At 44.9% G+C, this 21,473-nt stretch overlaps 1 protein-coding gene and 1 pseudogene across 3 annotated transcripts; both read left to right on the forward strand.

Moving 5' to 3' along the window:
* Nucleotides 1–2,256: 2,256 nt before the first annotated feature.
* On the forward strand, nucleotides 2,257–7,912 carry LOC138172229 (HAUS augmin-like complex subunit 4 pseudogene; annotated as a pseudogene).
* Nucleotides 7,913–14,586: 6,674 nt separating this feature from the next.
* On the forward strand, nucleotides 14,587–20,047 carry GALT (galactose-1-phosphate uridylyltransferase). 3 transcript variants are annotated; one of them, XM_069101926.1, is made up of 11 exons: nucleotides 14,587–14,785; nucleotides 15,117–15,286; nucleotides 15,722–15,797; nucleotides 15,911–15,959; nucleotides 16,172–16,301; nucleotides 16,796–16,852; nucleotides 17,187–17,309; nucleotides 17,723–17,855; nucleotides 18,596–18,679; nucleotides 19,540–19,688; nucleotides 19,845–20,047. In XM_069101926.1, exons 1-11 carry the CDS (start codon nucleotides 14,707–14,709, stop codon nucleotides 19,908–19,910), a joined length of 1,116 nt encoding a protein of 371 aa, XP_068958027.1. In that variant the 5' UTR covers nucleotides 14,587–14,706; the 3' UTR covers nucleotides 19,911–20,047. The 3 variants fall into 3 exon arrangements, with proteins under 3 accessions (XP_068958027.1, XP_068958028.1, XP_068958029.1); XM_069101928.1 differs by having other exon boundaries at nucleotides 14,608–14,778; XM_069101927.1 differs by lacking the exon at nucleotides 18,596–18,679.
* The last annotated feature ends 1,426 nt before the right edge of the window (nucleotides 20,048–21,473 follow it).

Below are 21,473 nucleotides of genomic sequence, written 5' to 3' on the forward strand. Positions count from 1 at the left end.
ACATTGAATGAGGGTAACCAGACGTTAAATGGAACTCTACCTCAAAACACGGATGGTTCCCTGCCAATAGGGTGTAGTAAATGCAGGACTGAGTGCTGAATCAAGAAAACTGAGGTTCAAATTCTGCTAGCTGTGGGACCTTGGGAAAATCCCTGAACCTCTCTGAGCCTATTTCCTCATCCTGTAAAATGGGCAATAGTAAAAATACCTAACTCTCAGGATTCTTGTGAGAATCAAATCAGATAATGCATATAATGGATTTTGCAAACCTTAGCGCACTATTGAGCTAGCTGTTCTCTAGAGCATCATAGATTTAGAGCTGAAGGGAAGCTTGACAGTCTTTTAGTTCAATGCTCCCATTTTACAGATAAGGAAAACTTAGCCCAGAGTGGTAAAAGTGATTTGCCCAAGGTCACATAGGGTAGTGAATGGCAGAGCGGGGACCTGGACCCAGGTCTCTTCTGATACTAGATCTGAAGGTCTTTCCTCTGTGCTACCCTACCACTTCCAAGCTGTTGTTGTCATTTTTCTATGAAGGATGTGGACTGTCAGGCACATTCCCTCCCAGTTCCTTAATAAAAGGGGCTATTCAAGCCTGATCTCTTAGCTAGATGGTGCAGTGAATAAAGCAGTGGGCCTAGAGTCAGAAAGACTCACCTTCCCGAGTTCAAATTCAGCCTCAGATACATTCTTAGTAACTGTGTGTCCCAGGGCAAGCCATTTCATCATCTGTAAAATGAGCTGGAGAAGGAAATGGCAAACCACTCTAGTATCTCTGCCAAGAAAACCCCAAATGTGCTCACAAAGAGTCAGACACGACTGAAAAAGACTAAATAACGACAAAAAAAAGCCTGATCTGATTCTGCACCCAGAAAGGTTTAAACTGTTTCCCATTGTCCTCAGAAAACAAGCAGGGTTATGGTCATTGGCCCCTCCAAAGGCAAGTCAACTATCATTTAATTAACCCCTTACTAAGTGCTAGGGATACAAAGAAATGTTAAAAAAAAAAATGGACCCTGTCCTCTGAGAAGCTCGCACCCTAATGGAGGAGACAATATGCAAACAACTGTGTATGCACCAGAGAGGGAAAAGCACTAAGATTAAGGAGGACTGTGAAAGCTAAGACCGGGGAGGGAGCCAGAGATGCTAGGAAGCTGAGGAGAGAGAGCTTTCCAGAACTATATTTGCTCCTTCAGGCTATGTACCAACCCATTTAACATGTCAGAGAAAAGTGAAGCTACCTGGATGGGGTCATTGGTCTAAGCTGTTAGGTAGTGGGAGTTGTTAATCAGAGGCTTCCGTGATCACTACCCGTACAGGGATGACAGTGACAGCTGCTGGCTTGATGATTACCAGCCACTGGGCTGGGAACTGGAAATAAGCTTAGCTGTATGATTCAGAGAAGCAATCCTACTCCATAGTTGACCTCAAAGTTGCCATTTTCACTTATTCCCGCAATTACATAGGCCGTTTGGGTTCTGAAACAATCAAGGCATAAATCCCAACCAACTCAGATATCTTTGAACACCTCCATCTCCAAAGATGATGACTAGAGGGATACCCAAGGCAAATATCACTACTCTGCCCTCTTTGTGTCTCTAGCCCCCTTCTCCTCCTTCCCAGGACTGATTCGACCTCATGCACAGTAACACACAACTCCTTGCACAATATACCCCTTGACTTACACCTTAGCACGACTCTGCTTTCTCCATACCAAAGTGGGTCTCCTTCAACGTTACCAGTAACCATATACTAGTGGACTTCTTGTTTCCTGGATCCCTCAAATAACCTAAAGGAACTGTCCTCAGTAACTCTCCTCCACAGCTTCTCCAATAGCAAACACTATGAGGGAAGCTTTCCTTCAGATACCAGCATGCCTCTTTGTCTCTCTGCCCCACGGCATTCCAATATCCTAACACACAGGATGAAATATTACAACTCATTGTCATTTTATAGCATCTGTGTACCAGGCATGCTTTCTTGTTACTTGGCTGTTTTTATCCATTTTTAGGCCCAGACATCTGAATCCAATCAACCAAGCAGATTCAGCAACCAGCAAAGTCAAGAGGTCTCGTGTCCTGACTTAGGGTTCAATATTCAATGAAGATTTTGAAAATAGCGAAAGATGAAGGTCAAAGAGTCTGAGGGCAAGGTCACTCCCTAGTCAGGATAGGTTCCTAGGCTCTTTGTGGTCTTATCATTGTGGCTATTGGTTTATATTAGTTAAACATCCATAGAAAATAGTGGTAATCCATATTTATGTCTATTCTTTTATCTACTTCACATTTTTCAGTGTCAATAACTTACAAATGTAAGTTGGTTTAGAACTGTCTTAACTGTATACCATATTTTCTCTTCATTTTTGTCCTTTTTTTCTATTTTGGTGTCGAGTTTCATCTTTACCATGACAAGCTGATAGTCTGAATATATGTAGGCAATTGATTCGGAAATGACTCCCACATTATCAATTTGTGTTTGTGAAGGTAAAATCATTTTCATTTTGGTGGATAGTATTTAACATGTCTAGAACTTCTTACCTCTTATCTTGAAGAAAGTATCCATGATATGAGTATAACCTGAGGCTCAGCACTGTCTTCCTGCCCCAAAGGACTGAGCTCAAGGGAGGAGATTCAATCCTCAGGGCTGACCCCATGGAGTTGAAGAAATTGAAGGGATTAGGACAATAAATGGGAATTGAGTCTACTACACTGACTCTATCTTGTGACTCAATTCTGGAGCTAGCTCAGTTCCTTTTCTATTCAATTATGCGTTTAGTCCAGTTTCTGTCTTGTGAGAAAACTTCATTTAATTGTGGGAATTGGAAAACCTTATGGTATTATTTCAACTCTGTTGTGTGGCTGGGAAATTGGAACACCTCTTCCTATGGATTAGAGATCCTTAACTAAGCAGCTAGATTATGCTGACCAGAAACATAGTCAGATCCAAAGATTGATGCAAGAAGTTATCTCCTTTACATCTCAAGCAACTCATATGTCTTATCTGCAAACTGGCATTTAGTTATTGTTTCCATGTTCCTTTAATTGTTTACAGATATTTGGGGTGAATGGGACCTCTCTTTTTCTGAATTCAGGGAATTGTACCTGTTTGCTTTCTTCCTCCCAATTTGGAGGAAGAAATTTCTAATCTTTCCTCCAATTAGAAACCAGATTACTGAATGTTCTATTTTCTTTTACTTCATTGGCCTTATTTGATTGTCTTTAACATATAAAAGTGTCTCGAGATCAGCTATGAATGACTGAGCTCTTCTCAGCAACATAATACTACAAGATAAGTGCAAAGGAATCTTGAAGGAAAATGCTGTCCATATCCAGATAAAGAATTGATGGACTCAGAATGCAGATCAAAGCATATTTTTCCCACTTATTTTATTCTTTCTCATGGTTTTATTTCGTTTTGATCTGTTTCTTCTTCCATAACTGTGATGAATATGGAAATATGTTTTACATCATAGCACATGTATAAACTATACCAAACTGTCTACCATTTTCAGAAGAAGGGAGGGGAAGGAAAGAGGGAAAAAAATCTGAAACTCTAAATCTTGTAAAAATGAATGCTAAAAAATTTTTGTAATATGTAACTGGGGAAAAAATTAAATGCTATTTAAATACAAAAGATACAGGAAGAAATAGAATAGCAATACTGCAAAAAAAAAAATGAGTCTGTCCCCTTCATATTTGGAGTCCAGGCCTAAGCTGAGGAGGTCTAGTCTGGGTTTGTTGGACAATTGCCATGCATTGCTTAATAAATCAAGATGCTCAGAAGATCAAACCTTTATTTCCTCAGTCATTTCACTGTTCACCTGACACAGAGCTGATTAATTTCTTTGCCCCCTTGCCTCCATTGTGGAGTTTTATTCTGAGAAAAATCTCCAAAATAAAATTTAGGTTTACTTATGTCTGGATTTACTTCAAATATGAGCAACAGGTCTTCCTACAAGGCACTTAATTTATAATAAGGGTAATGGATATAAGTTAGCTTTTATTTCATTCCACAGGAAAAGTATGAGACAGTAAGCACTCATAGGAGCCTGTGAACAAATACAGACACAAAAAATATTCAAATATCTCATCAACTACCTATAGGAGGGAATTGGACTTGGAACTGCTCGTAGGCAAATCTTGGTCATCCCCTTGTGTCTCTACCCTAGAGTCCTACAAAACCTCCCCAAGTTTTATAGTACCTCTCTATTATACAGACTCTCCCCAAAAGGTAAAGGTACTTGGGGATTCCTGAACAAGTGAATTTCTTATGGAACCTGTACTCTTCAAGTAAATTATTGGCTTTGCTTTCCAAGGGATGAACTGTGTAGGAAACATGTGGCCTCTCCTCTTATTTCTCTAAGGAAACCCTACCACCTTGAGCACCATCTCCCCTCAAACCCTGATGGAGACAGCCCAGGACCCTGAAGTCAAGAGCCTTGAGAAGAGCAGTGTCCCCCAGGCTATCAGAACCACTTCCAGCTCACCCCCGGGAGCCATCATTGAGGGGAGAAATCACTGTGGAGAAAGGACCCACCTTCTTCATCACCACTAGCAAAAACTGAGGACCAGTTACCACCAATGGGCGTATAAACTCAGGGGCTCCTCCTCCCCCCCAACCATCAATCCTGCTTCCAACTTAGCCCTCACAGCCATCATGTGGGAAATCAACTCTTGTGGAAGAGGGGCCAGCCACCTTCACCAGCTTCCAACAAAGTGCTCCCTATAGGGCAGACAAGCCAGCTTAGATGAAGCAACAAGACACCCTGAGAGAGAGGAGAGACAATGAGCAGCAAGTGCCAGACAAGTGAAGCCAACACCATCTTGACCACCATCTCCCCTCAGACCCCAGTGGGGACAGACCAGGAGCCTAAACCCAAAAGCACTGAGAATACTGACCTTAAAAAGTGACATTTAAGGAGAGGCCATTATCATCTGCTTTGCTACAGCATCCTAAAGATCATGGGACTTTTCCATCTGACTTGCAGCTAAAACCTTCTTTGTATGTACTGTACTGTATGTATTGTCTTCCCCTATCAGAATATGAGGGATTTCTCACCTTGGGTGAGTGGCTTGCTCATGCTTCCTCTCCTTGAGTTCTGTGGGCCTTCTTCAGGCTTTATGTGGTAGGGAAGTGGGGGTAGCCTTCCCTTGTCCCACTCTACCAGCCCTACTCAGGGTTCAAGAGGACAGTTCTGGTCCTGAACATGGAGACACCAGAGGGTTTGGGAAGGTTTTGGGGGAGCCATTGCCACCCAGAATCAAGCCCAAGTTGTATCTGGGAGGGCTGCAGGATTTTGCTTCTGAGGTGGAAGTCCCAAGGAAGAGATGACTTCAGGAGATTTCTGCTTGCCTGGAGAGGGCAAGGAATTACTCCAGAAAGTATGTAACAAGCAGCTTGTAAACTGACTGAAGAAGGTCTCCTGCAGAGCCCTCACTTTAGCAAGCCCCTGCTATCTCTCTCAATACATAGATGAGAATGGTTTAAGCACCACCTTTGCAGAAAAGCAACCTCAGGAACAGAAGGGGTTCAGCTGCAAAGATTCTGCAGAGACTCACCCTGGAAATGCTTGTGGACCACTACGTAAAGACACACAACATAAATCTGACCCCAGAGGATAAGAAGCTTCATGAAACCTTTGAACACGGGTTACTCTTGACTGAACTGACTGACTCTTGGATCTGGGCCAAGAGAAAGTGATGCCACCTTTGCTGGAACTGATGCCCCCCTTCGGAGGATTTTGTGAGAATGAGGGGGTATCTCCAGCCAAAAACTGGGGAACAACTCAATGAGAAGTGCTTCACCCTGCTCTGTTACCATGATTCCAGTTCAGATTCTGGTAGTGACATGCAGAAGATACCACAGCTAGCAGACGTGCTGAAAAGTGAGATACAGGAGAACAAGAAGGCCAAGAGGCAGCAGAAGGAAGAGCAGGTGACCTGAAAAGCATAGCTCCACCTGTCCTCAGGTGCTCCTCCATTGTCTTGCACAGCTGCAAAGGGCTTGTTCAGGAAAACTGGCTAAATACACAGTCAGAGCTGGATCAGATCAGTGCCCAGTACTTGGAGATCAGGTGGAGTGCCATGATTCTGAAGCCAAGAATGGAGGAACCGCTGATTTTGTCAGACATTTACACAGCTGACAAAGTGGCAGTTCATGGCCTCCTTAGGGATAGTCTAAAGGGGCCCATTTGCCTCCAGGACCAAGGTATGGGGCAATCACTCCAGGTTTGCACGAGTATGAAGTATTTGGTGAGGGATTTGACACACGGGTGAAGGAATATACCTATTTGAAGCAGGCAGCTGAGAACAAACACTGGGCTCTTTAGGAGTTTAACGAGGCTTACCACTGGGCTTTGGAGAAACCAAGGATTAGGAACCTTCCACTTGAGCAACACATGTTCTCCCTGTCTTGTTTCTCCGATACCAGTATTGCCTCTAAAGGAGGAAAGAGGAGACCCCACTCATACAGTAAGAACTCTGTAGACTCCTAGTTTACCCCCTGTACTTACAATCACGAGGCCTCCTCAGATTCCTCCCAAGGAACAGATTAGCACATCTTGGGGCCTCTGAAGAAAACCAGCTCTGGAGTTTGTCCAATTGTACCCTAAATAAAATGAAGACATGACTTTTAAAGAAAATCAAAAGAATATAAACTCCTTGGGAGCAGGAGCTATCTGACTTTTTTTATTTGCCTCTTCAGTGTTTAGCACAATGCTTTGCACATAGTAAATATTTAATAAATGCTTCATTCATCCATTCACTAATTCATTCTATTAGAAAATTTTGTTGTTGCTAAATCTTTCTTTGATTGTGTCTGGCTCTTCCTGACCCCATTTGGGGTTTTCTTGGAATTCTGGAGTGGTTTGCCATTTCCTTCTCCAGCTCATTTTACAGATGAGGAAACTGAGGCAAAAAGGGTTAAATGACTGTAATAATAATGGAATTTAAAGATTCCCCCTGTATTGGCTTGGTTTTCAGGTTGAATGTTAAAACCCAGAGCTTGTGAATCCCACTTGTGGGATGGACTTGTTGATGAGTAAAGAGAGGGCTGAACTGGGAGGACATAAATTTAGAGAGACACAAGCAGGGGAAGAGAGGCAGAAGAACTTTTGGAAACAGCATGATGGAGGCAGAGAGAGAAAGAAAGGATTTCTGAGGGCCAGTTCGAGCTGCCTAGGACTTTTGAGAGCTGCCACCCACAGCTGCCAAGGACTGAGGAGACATGGCTGTGATGTTGGTATTTTGTCTGTCTGTTTTGATGTTTTGCCAGATTTGTTCACTGGTAAAGGACAGTGCTGTTGTTGCAGAGGTTCTGGAACCTTGCTGTTGGTTCAGAAAGATTTTCTTGTTGTATATTTATAGAAATCCTGGAAGAGGGTCTTGCTGATGTTTTCATGGGTCCTTAGACTGTTCTGCAGGCAGAGAATGAATTAATGAAAACACAGGCAATGTATCTTGTGGCCTTGTTAAACTTTGTCTCCCCAGGAACAGAGATTGCTGAGAACTTGCCTTGGGTCAAGATGAAGAAAAGACCTCTCTTTGGGTATTAAATGCTGTGCTGATATCTTAACCTAGTTGTAACTCAGGGGTAGATGGCCTTTGTGCTCTCTACTGCCCCTTTTGAGAAGGTGCTTGCGGTTAACTGATGATTATTGTAATTCAGTTGTGATCTAGGGGTGGGAAACTTGACTTTTTTGTGCTCTGTGACTGACCAAATGAATGTACTTTGTTTATGATTGGAAACTAATCTCCATTTGTGAAGAGGGACTTTGTGATTGACCAAATGAATGTACTGTCCAAGAGTGGATTAGTACTTAGAAATTATTGAATTACACTTGGTGAATGCTGTATTTTGATTTTCTCTGTTCTTAATTTGTCACTGAATAAAATGGAGAACTGCTATGCTGGTATTCTGAACCTTGGAAATTGCCTTTGCTTGGCATTACAGTGACTTGCCCAGGATCACACTTAGTAAGTATCTGAGGCCAGATTTGAATTCAGGAAAATAAGTCTTCCTGATTCTAAACCTGGTGCTCTATTTACTGTATTACCTAGCTGCCCCATATTAGAAAATATTCTTCTCTTAGTAGGTCTGGTACCTGAACTCAGGAAGTTTTAAATTTGGGGCTACACCTAAGGTAATTCCCAAAGTTGACACTGCCCCCCAAATTTTCTTCCTTTGGCTGGAAGACTAAATTGCAGGATTTCGCTCACTTGGGAATGCTCTCTCCTCCACTACCACCTTTAGATGAGAGGTTGGGGTTCAGAAACAGTGTCCTTGACCTTCTTTCTCAGTCCCAGCTAAAGCACAAATCTACCACTGTCATGTGCTCCTGTTCCAAGTTGCTATCCATTGTCCCTGCACATGGGTACGAGTTCCCTATCCTTGCACCTCAGAATACAGAACTGAGCTACTGGGCTCTGGGCTCTCTTTTGAAGGTGAAAAGGAAGCCCAAGAGTCAGAGAGGAGCCATAGAGAAGGCTGATTATCACTGAGCCAGTCATCATGGGGCAGCTGAAATCTCTGAAATTCAGCGTAGCACTGGTAAGCATATACTTACATTCAGGATACTCACCTACAGTAAGCATGTTTACATAATCTGGGGAAGTCTCCATTAGTTGCTTCCAAACTAGAGGACATAGCCTATAATGTTATCACACTGATTGGGAAACTGATGAAAATAAGAAAGATGGACCATTGGAGATAAGTGCCTTTCATAAGCCAATATCTGATACAAAGGATGAGGAAGGAGAGGCAGGGAAATTAGTGATTAAGGCTATGTAAGAAATGAGGCAAAGTCTACAAGAAAGTGGGGGGGAGTGGGAGGGGGGATGTGATGCAGGGAAGAGCAGACTGGGGGAAGGGGTAATCAGAATGCATGCCATCTTGGGATGGGGTAGAGGGGAGAGATGGGGAGAAATTTGGAACTCAAACTAGATGGGTGTTCCAAATGAAATATGAATCAACATAGACTAATTTAATGGATTTTTTAAAAATTAGATCAAAGGGGGCCATTCTTTGCCTCATTTCTTTTGTTTTTTTTTCTTATTTTTTCACATTTTTTTGGATTAATTTATTTATTTTAGACTTCAACATTCATTTTCACAAGATTTTTGAGTTGCAAATTTCCCCCCATCTCTCCCCTCCATCCCACCCCAAGATAGCATGCATTCTGGTTACCCCTTCTCCCAGTCTGTCCTTTCCTGTATTATACCCCCCATCCCCCTTCCCCTCACTTTCTTGTAGACTTTGCCTCATTTCTTACCTAGCCTTCATCACTGAATGGGCTCTGCCTCAGTCAAACTGAGTCCTGTTGAAGACCTCAGCTTAAAAAGGCCAAGGTCTCCTGAACTATATCTTTTTTTTTATTCTGGAAAACTTTTTATTGTAGGTGAAATGGGACACAGCTAGACACAGTAAGTTAGATGATTTCAATTTTGTTGGCACCATATAAAGTATCGTAGTCAGAAGCAAGTCAGACATAGGTCTCTCCATCAGGCCGGATCAGTGTGTTGACCTTGGTCATGTTGATGTCATACAGCTTCTTTACGGCCTGCTTGATCTGATGCTTGTTGGCCTTGACATCCACAATGAAGACTAGGGTGTTGTCCTCAATCTTCTTTATAGCAGACTCAGTGGTCAAAGGAAACTTAATGATGGCATAGTGATCAAAGTTGTTTCTCCGAGGGGCACTTTTCCAAGGGTAGTTGGGCTGCCTTCGAAGTCTTAGTGTCTAGGGTCGCTGGAAGGGGGTGGTGGTGATGTTCAGATCTTCTTTTTGTGGCTATGGACACCCTTTAGCACCACCTTCTTGGCCTTCAAAGCCTTGGACTTGGCTTCTGCCTTGGGGGATCGACTTCCTTCTTCGACATCTTGGGGGAAAGGCTCCTGATCTATATCTTGCATTGGACCCAGATGGCTCTGGAAGAGAAAATGAAACTGGTGACTTTGCACAGCCCTCCCTCACTTAAATCCAATTCACTTGCAACTCATGGCATCAGCTTCCTGATGTCTTGAACCAAGGACAAACAGTACCAACAACAATTTGGGCATTCATTGTAGAACTAGTATATGGTGGGAGGAGGTCAAGGCTTGGATAAAGAGCTTGGGGACCCCTTTCCCCATTAAGAATAATGAATAGGAGTTTAGCTTGGACCTAAAAATTACTTCTCCTAGACTAATAATATTTTTTTTCTTTTTTCTTTGCTTTTTGGGGGGCAATTAGGGTTGTGACTTGCCCAAGGTCACACAGCTAGTTTTTGTGTTAAGTGAATGAGGTCAGATTTGAACTCAGGTCCTCCTGACTCCAGGGCTGGTGCTCTGTGCCACCTAGCCACCCTAGACTAACAATATTTAAAGAAGCAAATAGATATAATTCTAGCCTGGGATCCCTTCTTTCTGAGGAGAGCAGAGTAGCCTGTGGTCCCAGCCTCCTGCTTCCCCTCCTAGCAGAAATTAAAGTCCTCTTTGGAGAAGGGAGTGGGGCAGAGGAAGTGCTAGAGATTTATCTGCTTCCTCCCTCCAAGCTACATATGCTGTGTGTGTGTGTTAGGAGGAGAGAACCCTGCTCCATGGCTTAAGTTGTCATCTAGTTCATGTTTTAACCAAGTTTATTAATGAACCAAGCAAAAAGTGAAACATTTATATGAGGAAAGAATAGTGAACTAAATATCAAAGAAAATCAATCAGTGGAATAATTCTCATCTGTTTCTCCCCCATATACAAAGGGATACAATTTCCCACAGATTTCCATACTGGTAGGGAAGAGAACACTCAGATGCTAGGAAGGGTATCTGGAATACCTTAAATGGCTCCATCTTCCTGCAATCAGCTATGTGTGCCTTGCCTTTTTCATGGTTTCACCTCGAATAACAACCTTGGCGTGGTCGTAGCTACTGAGGTTGCTCCCCCACGCCCAAATGCTCATTGTTGAGACCACACTCACCAACATTCCTAGGGTTAATTCACTGGTTTTAAGTTGTTTTATTAGTCAGGGCTGCACTCCATTTGGCTGAGGTTACTCAGGCAAATCTCAAGACCTTGCTTACTTATCATCCTCTCACAGAAAGGTCCCCAGTTCTTATGATAACAATAGCTAACATTTGCATAGTATTTTTAGGTTTGCAAAGCCCTTTACATCTATTATTTCATTTGGTCTTCACAACAACCCTATTATCTCCATTTCAGTGCCTCTGTTTCCTCATCTATAAAATGGGGATAATAATAGTACCCACTTTCTAGCCATGTGACCTTGGGCAAGTCACTTAACCCCAATTGCCCTACCTTCTCCCCTCCAAAAAGCAAAATAATAATAATAATAGTACCCATTTTGTTTTGAGGATCAAATGAGATATTTGCAAAGTGCTTTGCAAATCTTAGCATGCCACATAAATGCTATTTTTTTAATTATTTCACAGATTAGGAAACTGAGGCAAATAAAGGTTAAGCCACTCACCCAGCATTACACAGCTGGTAAGTGTCTACTAAGGTAGGGTTTGATCTCAGGCATTCCTGACTCCAATGCCAAAGTTCTAACCATTGTACCACCTAATTGCATTAGGGTGACTAAATTTCTTTTAACTCTTCTCCCCAGGATAAAATTTCACTGAATCATAGCTATGGAACTGGAAGGGACTTCAGAGGTTATCAAATCTAACCCCCACTCATTATAGAGATGAGAAAACTTAGCTTTAAATTGCCCCAGGGTCACACAATTAATAATTGTCCCAGGAGGGATTCAACTCTATTTTTCACTCCAAACCTAGCACTCATCCACCCCAAGATCCTACCCTCCCTTGAGTCTCTAGCATAGATGTGGAAAATTGACAATGGGGAGAATACCTCTCAATTACTTAGCATTCCCCTAAAAACAGTCAGCTGACTCTTTCTCAGATGACTTCTATCAACCCTAACTTGGGGCCAAGGGCCGCAGCAGTGGAAGCTGAGAGCTGTGGGCATAGATCAAGTAAACACATGCTCAGTTATAACCTTGCATCCTGGATAGTGAAGGGTTAGAGGAGGCGGGGCTGGAGTGAGGGTGGGGGAGAAGAACAAATAAGTTTCACCCACTATTCTTTCCCAGTGACCCCAAGGTACCATGCCACCTCATTCTTTTTTTTTTCTTTATAAAGGCATATAATAAAAGATCCTACTTGATTTTGAGACCTGGCCCTGATATGAACTAACTACATGACCTTGGACAAGAGAGTTTCTCTCTATGGGCCTCAACTTTCTCTTTTATGAATTGAGGGGGTTGGGAAGTCCTTCCTAGCTGTAGTATTATGAGTCTATGGGTCCGCCTCTTAACTTTAAACTGAGGCTCTCACTTTAGCTTTCTGAAAATGAGGCTTCTGTACCCTCTGTTGACCAATTAGACCCTGCCCCATTTATGGAACAGCTTTAAAGTTCCAGCCCTACTCAGTGGCTTCCCCCTACCCCCTCAAAGAGAACACTGGAATTTCTGCCTTGGGGCCTTCCTCATCGTGGGAGTGACCTGAATGCCATCTCTCTCCAAGGTCACTCAGGACCTTAGAGTTAGATCTGTCCTCATCCACCTCGAGCTCTCATTAGGAGGTGGTACTATTCACGATCCACTCTTTCTTTAAAATAGTCTTAAATTTTTGTTGCTGTTGAAAAGATATCCTAATTCCTTTGACTTCTGTGACACTAAGCTTTCACAGTTCTCAGCCCTTCTTCCTCTCCTTAGTTGGATCTTCATCCTCTTTTTGCCCCTTAAACAAATAATTATTCCCAGGGAGTTTCTTCTTGGTCCTTTTCCCTTTTCTCTTAAATAATTTCTGCTTTAGAGAGTTCATCTATGCCCATAGTTTCAGTTAATAGTCCTAATAAATAACTCCCAAATCTCTATTTCTACTCCCTGCAGACCTCTTCCCAATGAATATGTCTAACTGGACATCCTTCTATTACCTAAAACACAAAATGTCTAAAACTGAGTTTATCATCTTTTTCGAAACCTGAGTTTTTCTTAACTGCTCTATTTCTATCGATTTGCTCAGCCATGCCTGAATCCTCGTGACCCCATTTGGAGTTTTCTTGGCAGAGATACTGGAGTGATTTGCCATTTCCTCCTCCAACTCATTTTATAGATGAGGAAACTGGGGTAAACAGTTGACCTGCCCAAGGAATTCAGATTTGAATTTGGGAAGATGAGTCTTCCTGATTCCAAGCCCAGTGCTCTATCCACTTGGGCACCTAGCTGCTCATTTCTATTGGCAGTAATACAATATTTAAGTTATTCAGGTTTCACAATGTTTAACTTTTCTCTTTCCATTAATCCCCACTCCAAACAGCTTCCAAGTCCTGTTGATATGATTTTGGAAAATCTCTGGAACCTATCCATTTCTTTTTACTTTAACTCTCACTAGTGTCACCAAAATGAGTGTAGAGGATTGAGTGGGTTGGCTTGGAGGGAAGAAAACCTGAGTTCTAAACCTCACCTCTAACACTAGATTTATAACCTTTGACAGACTTTTGAGCTTCAATTTCCTCATCTGTAAAATGAGGAAGTTGAGTTAGATGACCTCTGAATTCCCTACTAAGTGGAAATCTTTGGTGCTATGAAAGAAAGATCATTTCATTACTTTTTCCTTCACTGTAATAAAATCTTAATTGATCTCCTGGCCTGCCTTCCTTCCCCTCTCACACCTACCCAAGTAATTTCCCTAATTCACTGTTCTGACCACACTACTTCTCTGCTCAAAAAAACTTTTCTGTGGCTCCCTATTTCTAATGGAATAAAATACATATGCTGGATTCTGGCATTCAAAACCTACTGTAGTGGGTTTAGGCAGCTAGGTGGCATAGTGGATAGAGTGTCAGGTCTGGAGTCAGGAAGACCTGAGTTCAAATATGTCAAATGTTGTCTCCCATTTTATATTCTTTTTTGTTTCAACCTCTCATACTTGAAATATATATACTTGAAGTGTCTGGCCTCAGACAATAAGCCAAGCGATCTTGGGCAAGCCATTTAACCTTGTTTGCCTCATTTTCTTTATCTGTAAAATGAGTTGGAGAAGGAAATGGCAAATCACTACAGCACCTTTGCCAAGAAAACCCCACATGGGGTTACAAAGTCGGATGTGGCTGAAAACAACATTCCTTTTTTAGACTAAAAGCTCTTTGAGATCAGTGAACAACAACTTACTTAAAGTGCTTGGCTTTGTGCTAAGCCTTTCCTTTACAAAGAAAAACTGAAAATGGTCACTGCACTCAAGAGCCGTCCCTCCAGAGAAACTTGGATAAACACTCTCTGCACTAGAAGTGGAAACAGGGTGGATGCCCGAGGAATGGGGAATGGGGAGAAAAGAGATCAGATGTTGTTACACAGTGATATATAAATATTTTTGTCTACATTGAGAAGTCTTCCTCAGCCTCTGTCCTCCTTAAGGCCTAGGATGCCCAAGGCTAGTTGAGTATCTGCTATCCCTCCACAGACCTGTTTTCCCCCAACTCCTAGCCCAGCGCCCTAAAAGAGGTTATCTGCGAAGTGGAATTGAACAGGTGAGAGCCGGACTCAAGGCAGGGTCCAATCGGGAGCGTGCTGGGGAGCCGTCACGTGCTGGCGCGGGGCCAATGGGCAGAGAGAGGGCGGGGCCAGGCTGAGGTCCAGACGCAGGCACGAGTGTGGCTGGCCGGGGCGCCAGACCGGGTGGGCGGCAGTGCATCAGGCAGCTGTGTGGTGCCATGGCGGCGAGCGCGGGGCCGGGCGGCGACCTCGAGGAGCAGAGGCTGCGGCCCGAGACAGTGGCCTTCCAGGCGAGCGGTAGGGGCGGAGCTGCGGCCTGGGGCTGGTCCCGAGCGGAAGCTAGTGGAGCCTGGGGCTCGGCGGCCCTCAGTCCCTGGCCGAGGTCCGCGGGGGCCGCTCTGGCGCTATCGAAGTTCCAAGTTCACGGGGCCAGGAGGCAGACAGGCAGAGCCCCACCCCCGGGGGTGGGGACGAGAAGAGCCTCGCGGCCAGGCGCGCTGGGGGGAGACCCGGGGCGGAGGCAGGGCAGGAGAGGACGTCGGGCCAGGACAAAGCTCTGGGCCTCGATGGGGGAGGGCCTCTTGAAGCAGGAGGTGCTTACTGACTGGTCCCTTTCCCGCTGCGCCAGAGCATCAGCACGTCCGATACAACCCGCTGCAGGATGAGTGGGTGCTGGTGTCCGCTCACCGAATGAAGCGCCCCTGGAAGGGGCAGGTGGACCCCCTCCCCACTGATGTCATACCTCGGCATGACCCCCACAACCCCCTCTGCCCCGGGGCAGTTCGGGCCAACGGCGAGGTAACGGGACGTCCCCCTCACCTGGGCAGCTTGTCCTCCTTCCCTGTAACCTTCACCGTACACCCTCCTGGTGCCCTTCCTCACCCCCAATCTCAGCTTCCTCCTTAGATCTTAACTTGCGCCCCCCCTCCCCCCATGACACCCTCCATAGTTTCTAGGAGGTCAAGAACCTCGGATTGACCTCACCTAGTTCATAGAATAGCTGGCCCAGGAATCAGGAAGACCTGATTTAAATCTGATCTCAGACACACACTGGCCGTGTGACCCTGGGAAAGTCACCTATTGGCAATCTGCCATAGTTTCTTCATCAGTAAACGGGGAATAGCACCTACCTCCCAGTGTTGTTGTGAAATAATATTCCTAAAGTGCTTACTGAGGTGCCTGGCACACAGTAGGTACCATATAAATGCTTGTTTCTTCCCCTGCCCTTTGCAGGTGAATCCCCACTACGAGGGCACCTTCCTGTTCAACAATGACTTCCCTGCCCTGCAGCCTGATGCCCCCAGTCCTGGTAAACATAGCGACCCTCCCCCCTGGGGGAAATAGGGTTTGGGGGTAGTTTTGGCTGTATGTGATTTTTTTTCATCTTGAACTTAACACTTTTCTCTATCACACCCTCACCAGGACCCAGTGATCACCCACTGTTCCGAACTGAGGCTGCCCGAGGAGTTTGGTAAGGACTTGAGACATTCCTCAAAATCCCGTGTGTTAGGCTGAGCTTGGGTGGAGGGTGTCCTGAAGCCTCTTCCTCTCCGAGGTGTTTTTCTGCCTTTCACACAGTAGCCTGAATCTCTGAATCTCCCCTTGCCCCTTCACATGTGTGGGCCCATCCCCTCCTCCTTTTTCCCAAGTAAGGCCCTCTGTCCTCTACCTCCATCCTATTAGTAAGGTCCTGTGTTTCCATCCCTGGTCTGATATCACACTGCCGCTCATGTCTATACCTGAGATCCGAGCTGTCATTGATACATGGGCTTCAGTCACGGAAGAATTGGGTGCTCAGTACCCCTGGGTCCAGGTCAGTAAGGTCATTACTTGTCATAGCTTCAAGAGAAAGGAGAGTGGGATCTTGGGGCTAATAGTAGGGGAACCTCCTTGGGTGGCTAGATTCCTATAGGTACCTGTCTTATATTGCAGATTAGGATTGGGTTGGTGGTACCCCTGTCCTTGTGGAGAACATGGTAACTGTCTTCAAGTATTTGAAGGATTGTAATTTAGAAGAAGGAATTTCAGACTTGTTCTGGTAGGCCTCAGAAGTTAAAACTAGTAGTAGCGGATGGAAGTTCCAGAAAGGGACATTAAGGTTTGATATATGGAAAAACTTCCTATTAGAAGTTGTCTGAAAGTAGATGAGATTGCTTTGGGAAGGAGTGGAGTCTCCCTAGTTGGGCTTCTTCAAACAATAGCTAGATGACCACTTTCTGGACTAGATGGTCTCTGAGGTCCCTTCCAGTAATCCGAACTTTGTCTTGGTGACCCACAGGCTACTAAACTCTTCTCCTTTGTCCCTAGATCTTTGAGAACAAAGGAGCCATGATGGGTTGTTCCAATCCGCACCCCCACTGTCAGGTAAATATCTCAGTATAATTGTCCTCCTATAGAATGTCAGCTCTTTGAAGTCCAGATGATTTTTTGTTTGTTTTTTGGTATCCCTAGGGCCTGGCATAGTGCTTGGTGCATTGCATTTGCTTCTTAATTACTTGATGATTGTCCTATCTAGTCCTTTATCCCTCCCTACCACCCTACTCTCCTCCCACCTGTTGTATTTTCCCTCTACTCCATTAATAAGGGTGGGGAATGGATACAGAAATTTCTGGGATGTAGTCTTCTATAGAAGAAGGATGGGGAGAGAAGGGAGGAAATAGAATATGGGGATTGGATGGTGAGGAGGGGTCCTTTCCAGGTGTGGGCTAGCAGCTTCTTGCCAGACGTGGCCCAGCGGGAGGAACGAAGCCAGCAGGCCTATCAAAAGCAGCATGGAGGCCCCATGCTTTTGGAGTATGGGCGTCAGGAAGCTGAGAGAAAGGTAAGTTCAGAGTTGGGAACCTTAGTGAGGAACGGGATTAGTGGACCCCTTGGTAGGAAGCAGAACTCCAAATAGTGCCAGACTCTTTATCTCATACTTGAGATTACCCGAGGTGCACCTCTTACCCACAAGCATTTAGGACCTACCTTCCTGCCCCCCATCAGAAAGTGAGCCTAACCCCTAGGATCTTGTGATTTCCTCTCCCCTTCCCTCTCGAACCATTGTCTCTTCCAGAGTACTGTGTTGGTATATTTTCAATGCCAGGAAAGCTAAGCAAAGGTGGGGACAATTCCAGGCCCTCAAGAGGCTCCTTCCTCCCACCCTGAAGTTAGATCCCTGTCCCTAGGATCCTAAGAATCCTCTTTCCTCTTCCAGTTTCTAAGAACTCTAGCTCCTTCTTTCCCTATCCCTAGGAGCGAGTGGTCCTAGAAAGTGAACACTGGCTGGTGCTGGTGCCCTTCTGGGCTGTCTGGCCTTTCCAGACGATGTTGCTGCCACGGAGACATGTGAAGAGGCTCCCAGAGCTCAGCTCTGCAGAACGAGATGGTGAGAGGACTTGCTTTCCTCAGATGGGTCCTACCTATTTCCCCTTGTCAATTCCTCTGGCGCTTATCTCTATGCTTTTGGTTACTTGGAGGGGTTTAGGGCAGCTGGGTGGTTCAGTGGATAGAGTGCTGGGCCTGCAGTCAGGAAGACCTTTGTTCAAATTTGACTTCAGACATTTACTCTATGACCCTGGGCAAGTCACTTAACTTCTGTCTTAATGCACAGGAGAAGGAAATGGCAAACCACTCTAGTACCTTTGCCAAGAAAACCCCATGGACAGTGTGGTCGGACAGAAACGGAACAACAATAAAAGGGAGGTGGTGCTAGTTAGGCAGCTAGGTGGCAAAGTGCCACTTGGAGACAGCAAGACTCATTTTCCTGAGTTCAAATCTGGCCTCAGACACTTACTAGCTATATGACTCTGAACCAGTCCCTTAATCCTGTTTGCCTCAGTTTCCCCATCCTATTTGTAAAATAAACTGGAGAAGGAGATGGGAAACCACTCCAGTATCTCTGCCAAGAATACCCCAGATGGGATCATAAAAATTGGACAGGACTAAACAATAACAAGCATTATAGTAGGGCTCTGGCTTTGTGGGATGGGATCCTGTCTTTAGGCAATGAGCAGAGCAGGAGGAACTTGGATTCTGAGTTTTAAATGTCCAAGTTTCTGAATCTGCACTTGTAGGCTCTGTGGGTCTAGGTACTTAGTTCAAATGATAACTGCAGCTGTGTTCTAGATCTGGCGTGCATTATGAAGAAGCTCCTGATCAAATATGACAACCTATTTGAGACATCCTTCCCATACTCCATGGGCTGGCATGGTGAGGTTCATTTCCCACTACAAGAAACCCAAGAGACAACTCCGACCTGGTTTCCAACTCTAGCTTCCTTTTGAGTCCTTGTTGAGTTTTGTCCAACAAAGACCACATCTCCCATCAGGCCTTGCTAAACAATCCTGTTAATCCTGTAAGGCATCCTGGGAGTTGTGGTCTCCACTGAGTCCAGCAATTGAGCTGGGCATTGTAGAGCAGGATATGCTGGGAGTTGTGGTCTCTGGAGGAGAAGTTTATAGCATAATCTCACTACATTGTCCATAATGCTGTCCTGCAGTTTACCTGCCCAGGCAGAACATGTTAGAAGTTTAGTCTGAGAGGACTTAGTTCTTTTTAAAACATGATTGGGAAAACAGTACTGAGTTTTCCATGAAGCCTATTGGAGGCAAGCATGTTTTTAAAAAGAAACCAAACCCTTAAAATATTTATGGTTATCCCTTATTTTTACGTCACCTTTATTTCAGAATATATTCCTTTCCCTTCCTTTACCCAGTGAGCCATTTTGTGTAATCAAGAATTTTGGAAGAAAAAGGTCCACTTAGTAAAAAACTACCTAACATGACCCAACATGAACTGAGTTGGACAGCATATATAATTTTCCACACTCTTGCAGAAAGCAGGAGGAGGTACAGTTTTTCGGCTTTTTTCCAGTGCCAAGCTTCTCATCATAATTCATCATAATTGTTTTTTGTTATTTCAATTTATATTGTTGTCATTGTGTCCTTTTTTTCTTGGATCTGCTTTGTTTTGCATTAGTTCATCTAAGTCTTGAGAGTAGAGCCTGCTTATTTATGTGCTTCAGAGAATGGACTGCTCACACCTGGCCTTCTGTTTCCCTCCCTTCCCAGGTGCCCCTACTGGGGCTGAGGCCGATTGTGACCACTGGCAGCTCCATGCCCACTACTATCCACCACTGCTTCGATCAGGCACCATTCGAAAGTTCATGGTTGGTTATGAGATGCTGGCCCAGGCTCAGAGGGACCTGACCCCAGAGCAGGTCAGCTTCCCAGAATTAGTTACAGCTTCTATCACCCCAAGGGTTAATGAAACCCCTTGGGGTTATAGAGAGGGGAAGAGGGGCAGGGACCAGGGGATGGGGAATGGATCTTCAGTGCTACTGCCCCTTCTTCCAACTCTTTTTCCCTTTCCCCAGGCGGCAGAGAGATTGAGGGCACTACCAGAAGACCATTATAGGCTTCGACAGAAGGACTCGTCCTGACCTTGGCCCTCAGGAAGAGGCCACAGTTAGGACTGGTTCCAAGCTGTCCTCTATCTCCCCCACCCCCAATTTGCTTCAACTCCCTTATCTCACTGGGTGGGGGAGGGGTCTTGGCAAATAAATCTTTGGTCCCTGTCTCTGTGGCTGTTTAGAAAGGGGAGACCTAATCTGATCTGATTGGCTGGAGTTGAGGGGAGCCCTGTATCTTGGGGGCCAGTATCACCACCACTTCTGTGGACAGTTGTCAAACCCTAGCTGTTCTGGAGCCAGGTTCTGCCAAAGCTTGGCCCTGTATCAGCCCTTCAGGGAGGGGGCCCAGACAGGCCGGCGGCGGTGGTGCCTTTCTGCTGGCAGACACTACACGTGGGTGTTCACATGGCTCAGGGCTTCTCCGCCCTCGCCCTCCCACGTGCTGTAGGCACACTGATACAGTGATCATTTGTGAGTCTGTGTGTCTGTGGTAGCCTTCCTGGAAAAGGGGGATGGGGGGCCAGGGTAGGGAGGAATTCTACACTTGTAGAGAACTTTACAGACCACTTTCACACTCATTTCACTAACTCTTTAGGACAGCCTAGTGAGGAAGGGAGAACCGGAAATATTTGCTGCTCATTTACACAAATGGCCAGTCCCGAGCTCATACTCCTGATTTGTGGGCAGGGTGGGGCTTGGATTAGGAGCTGGAAGTGTCTGAATCCCAGCCCTGCTTCCTAGCAGCTATGTGACCTGGAAAGGGAGACTAGGCTTAGTTTACTTCTTCTGTTAAAGGGGGAGGGGTACTGAGGAAGAGATTATCTTTGAAGGTTCTTTTCAGCTGTAAATCCTGTGATTTCTGGTCCTTCATTATTTCTACTATACTATGAGCCCTTTCCAAGTTTTCAGTCCTGGCTCTGCTTCAGGAACCAACTCAAGAACTCAAACTTAAGGAAAGGAATTTAACCTCCCATCATCCTCAGTCCTTGGTTGCCTCATGTAAAATGAATCTCTTGTGCTAAACTGGGGCTTCTTAATCTAGGATCTGAACTTGGGGGGGGGGGGAATTACACTTATTTTTACTTTCTATTGAAATTTAGCATTTCCTTCAATTATGAATGTAGGTAACACAAAAATTAAAGTGATAAGGGGTTCACCAACCCGATTGCTGAAAAGGTCCAGCACACAAAACGAAGCACCCCTACATCAGATTTCTAGGATCTTAGAATGGGTTTAGGACCACATCCTTTCTGCCTCACTTCTCTGAGGGGTTCTCGTCTACATGTTGAACATAAAAGTGGAGGGAATGGGGGCAGTGGGCAGGATGGTAAAGAAGTTAAGGCCTCCGAGGGGAGGGGGCTCCAAACACTTTCCTTTGGGGTTGGAATTCTGCAGCCAATGAAATTGGGAGGAAAGTTATTGAAGGTCACCTTAAGTATACCCCATCTCCCAATACACATAAACTCACAATTTGAGAGGGCTATGAGTGACCCTAGAAGAGCCGGAGGTAGCTGCCAGCCCGCTTCCCCCAAAGCCCTTTAATCAGCTGTGCGGGATTGTTTCATCCTGCCTACCCACTCCTCTTATCCATAG

This window comes from Petaurus breviceps, unplaced genomic scaffold, assembly GCF_028583685.1.
Source record: "Petaurus breviceps papuanus isolate PSGF00001 unplaced genomic scaffold, PetGlider_PUasm1.0 520, whole genome shotgun sequence".
Lineage (NCBI taxonomy): Eukaryota > Metazoa > Chordata > Mammalia > Diprotodontia > Petauridae > Petaurus > Petaurus breviceps.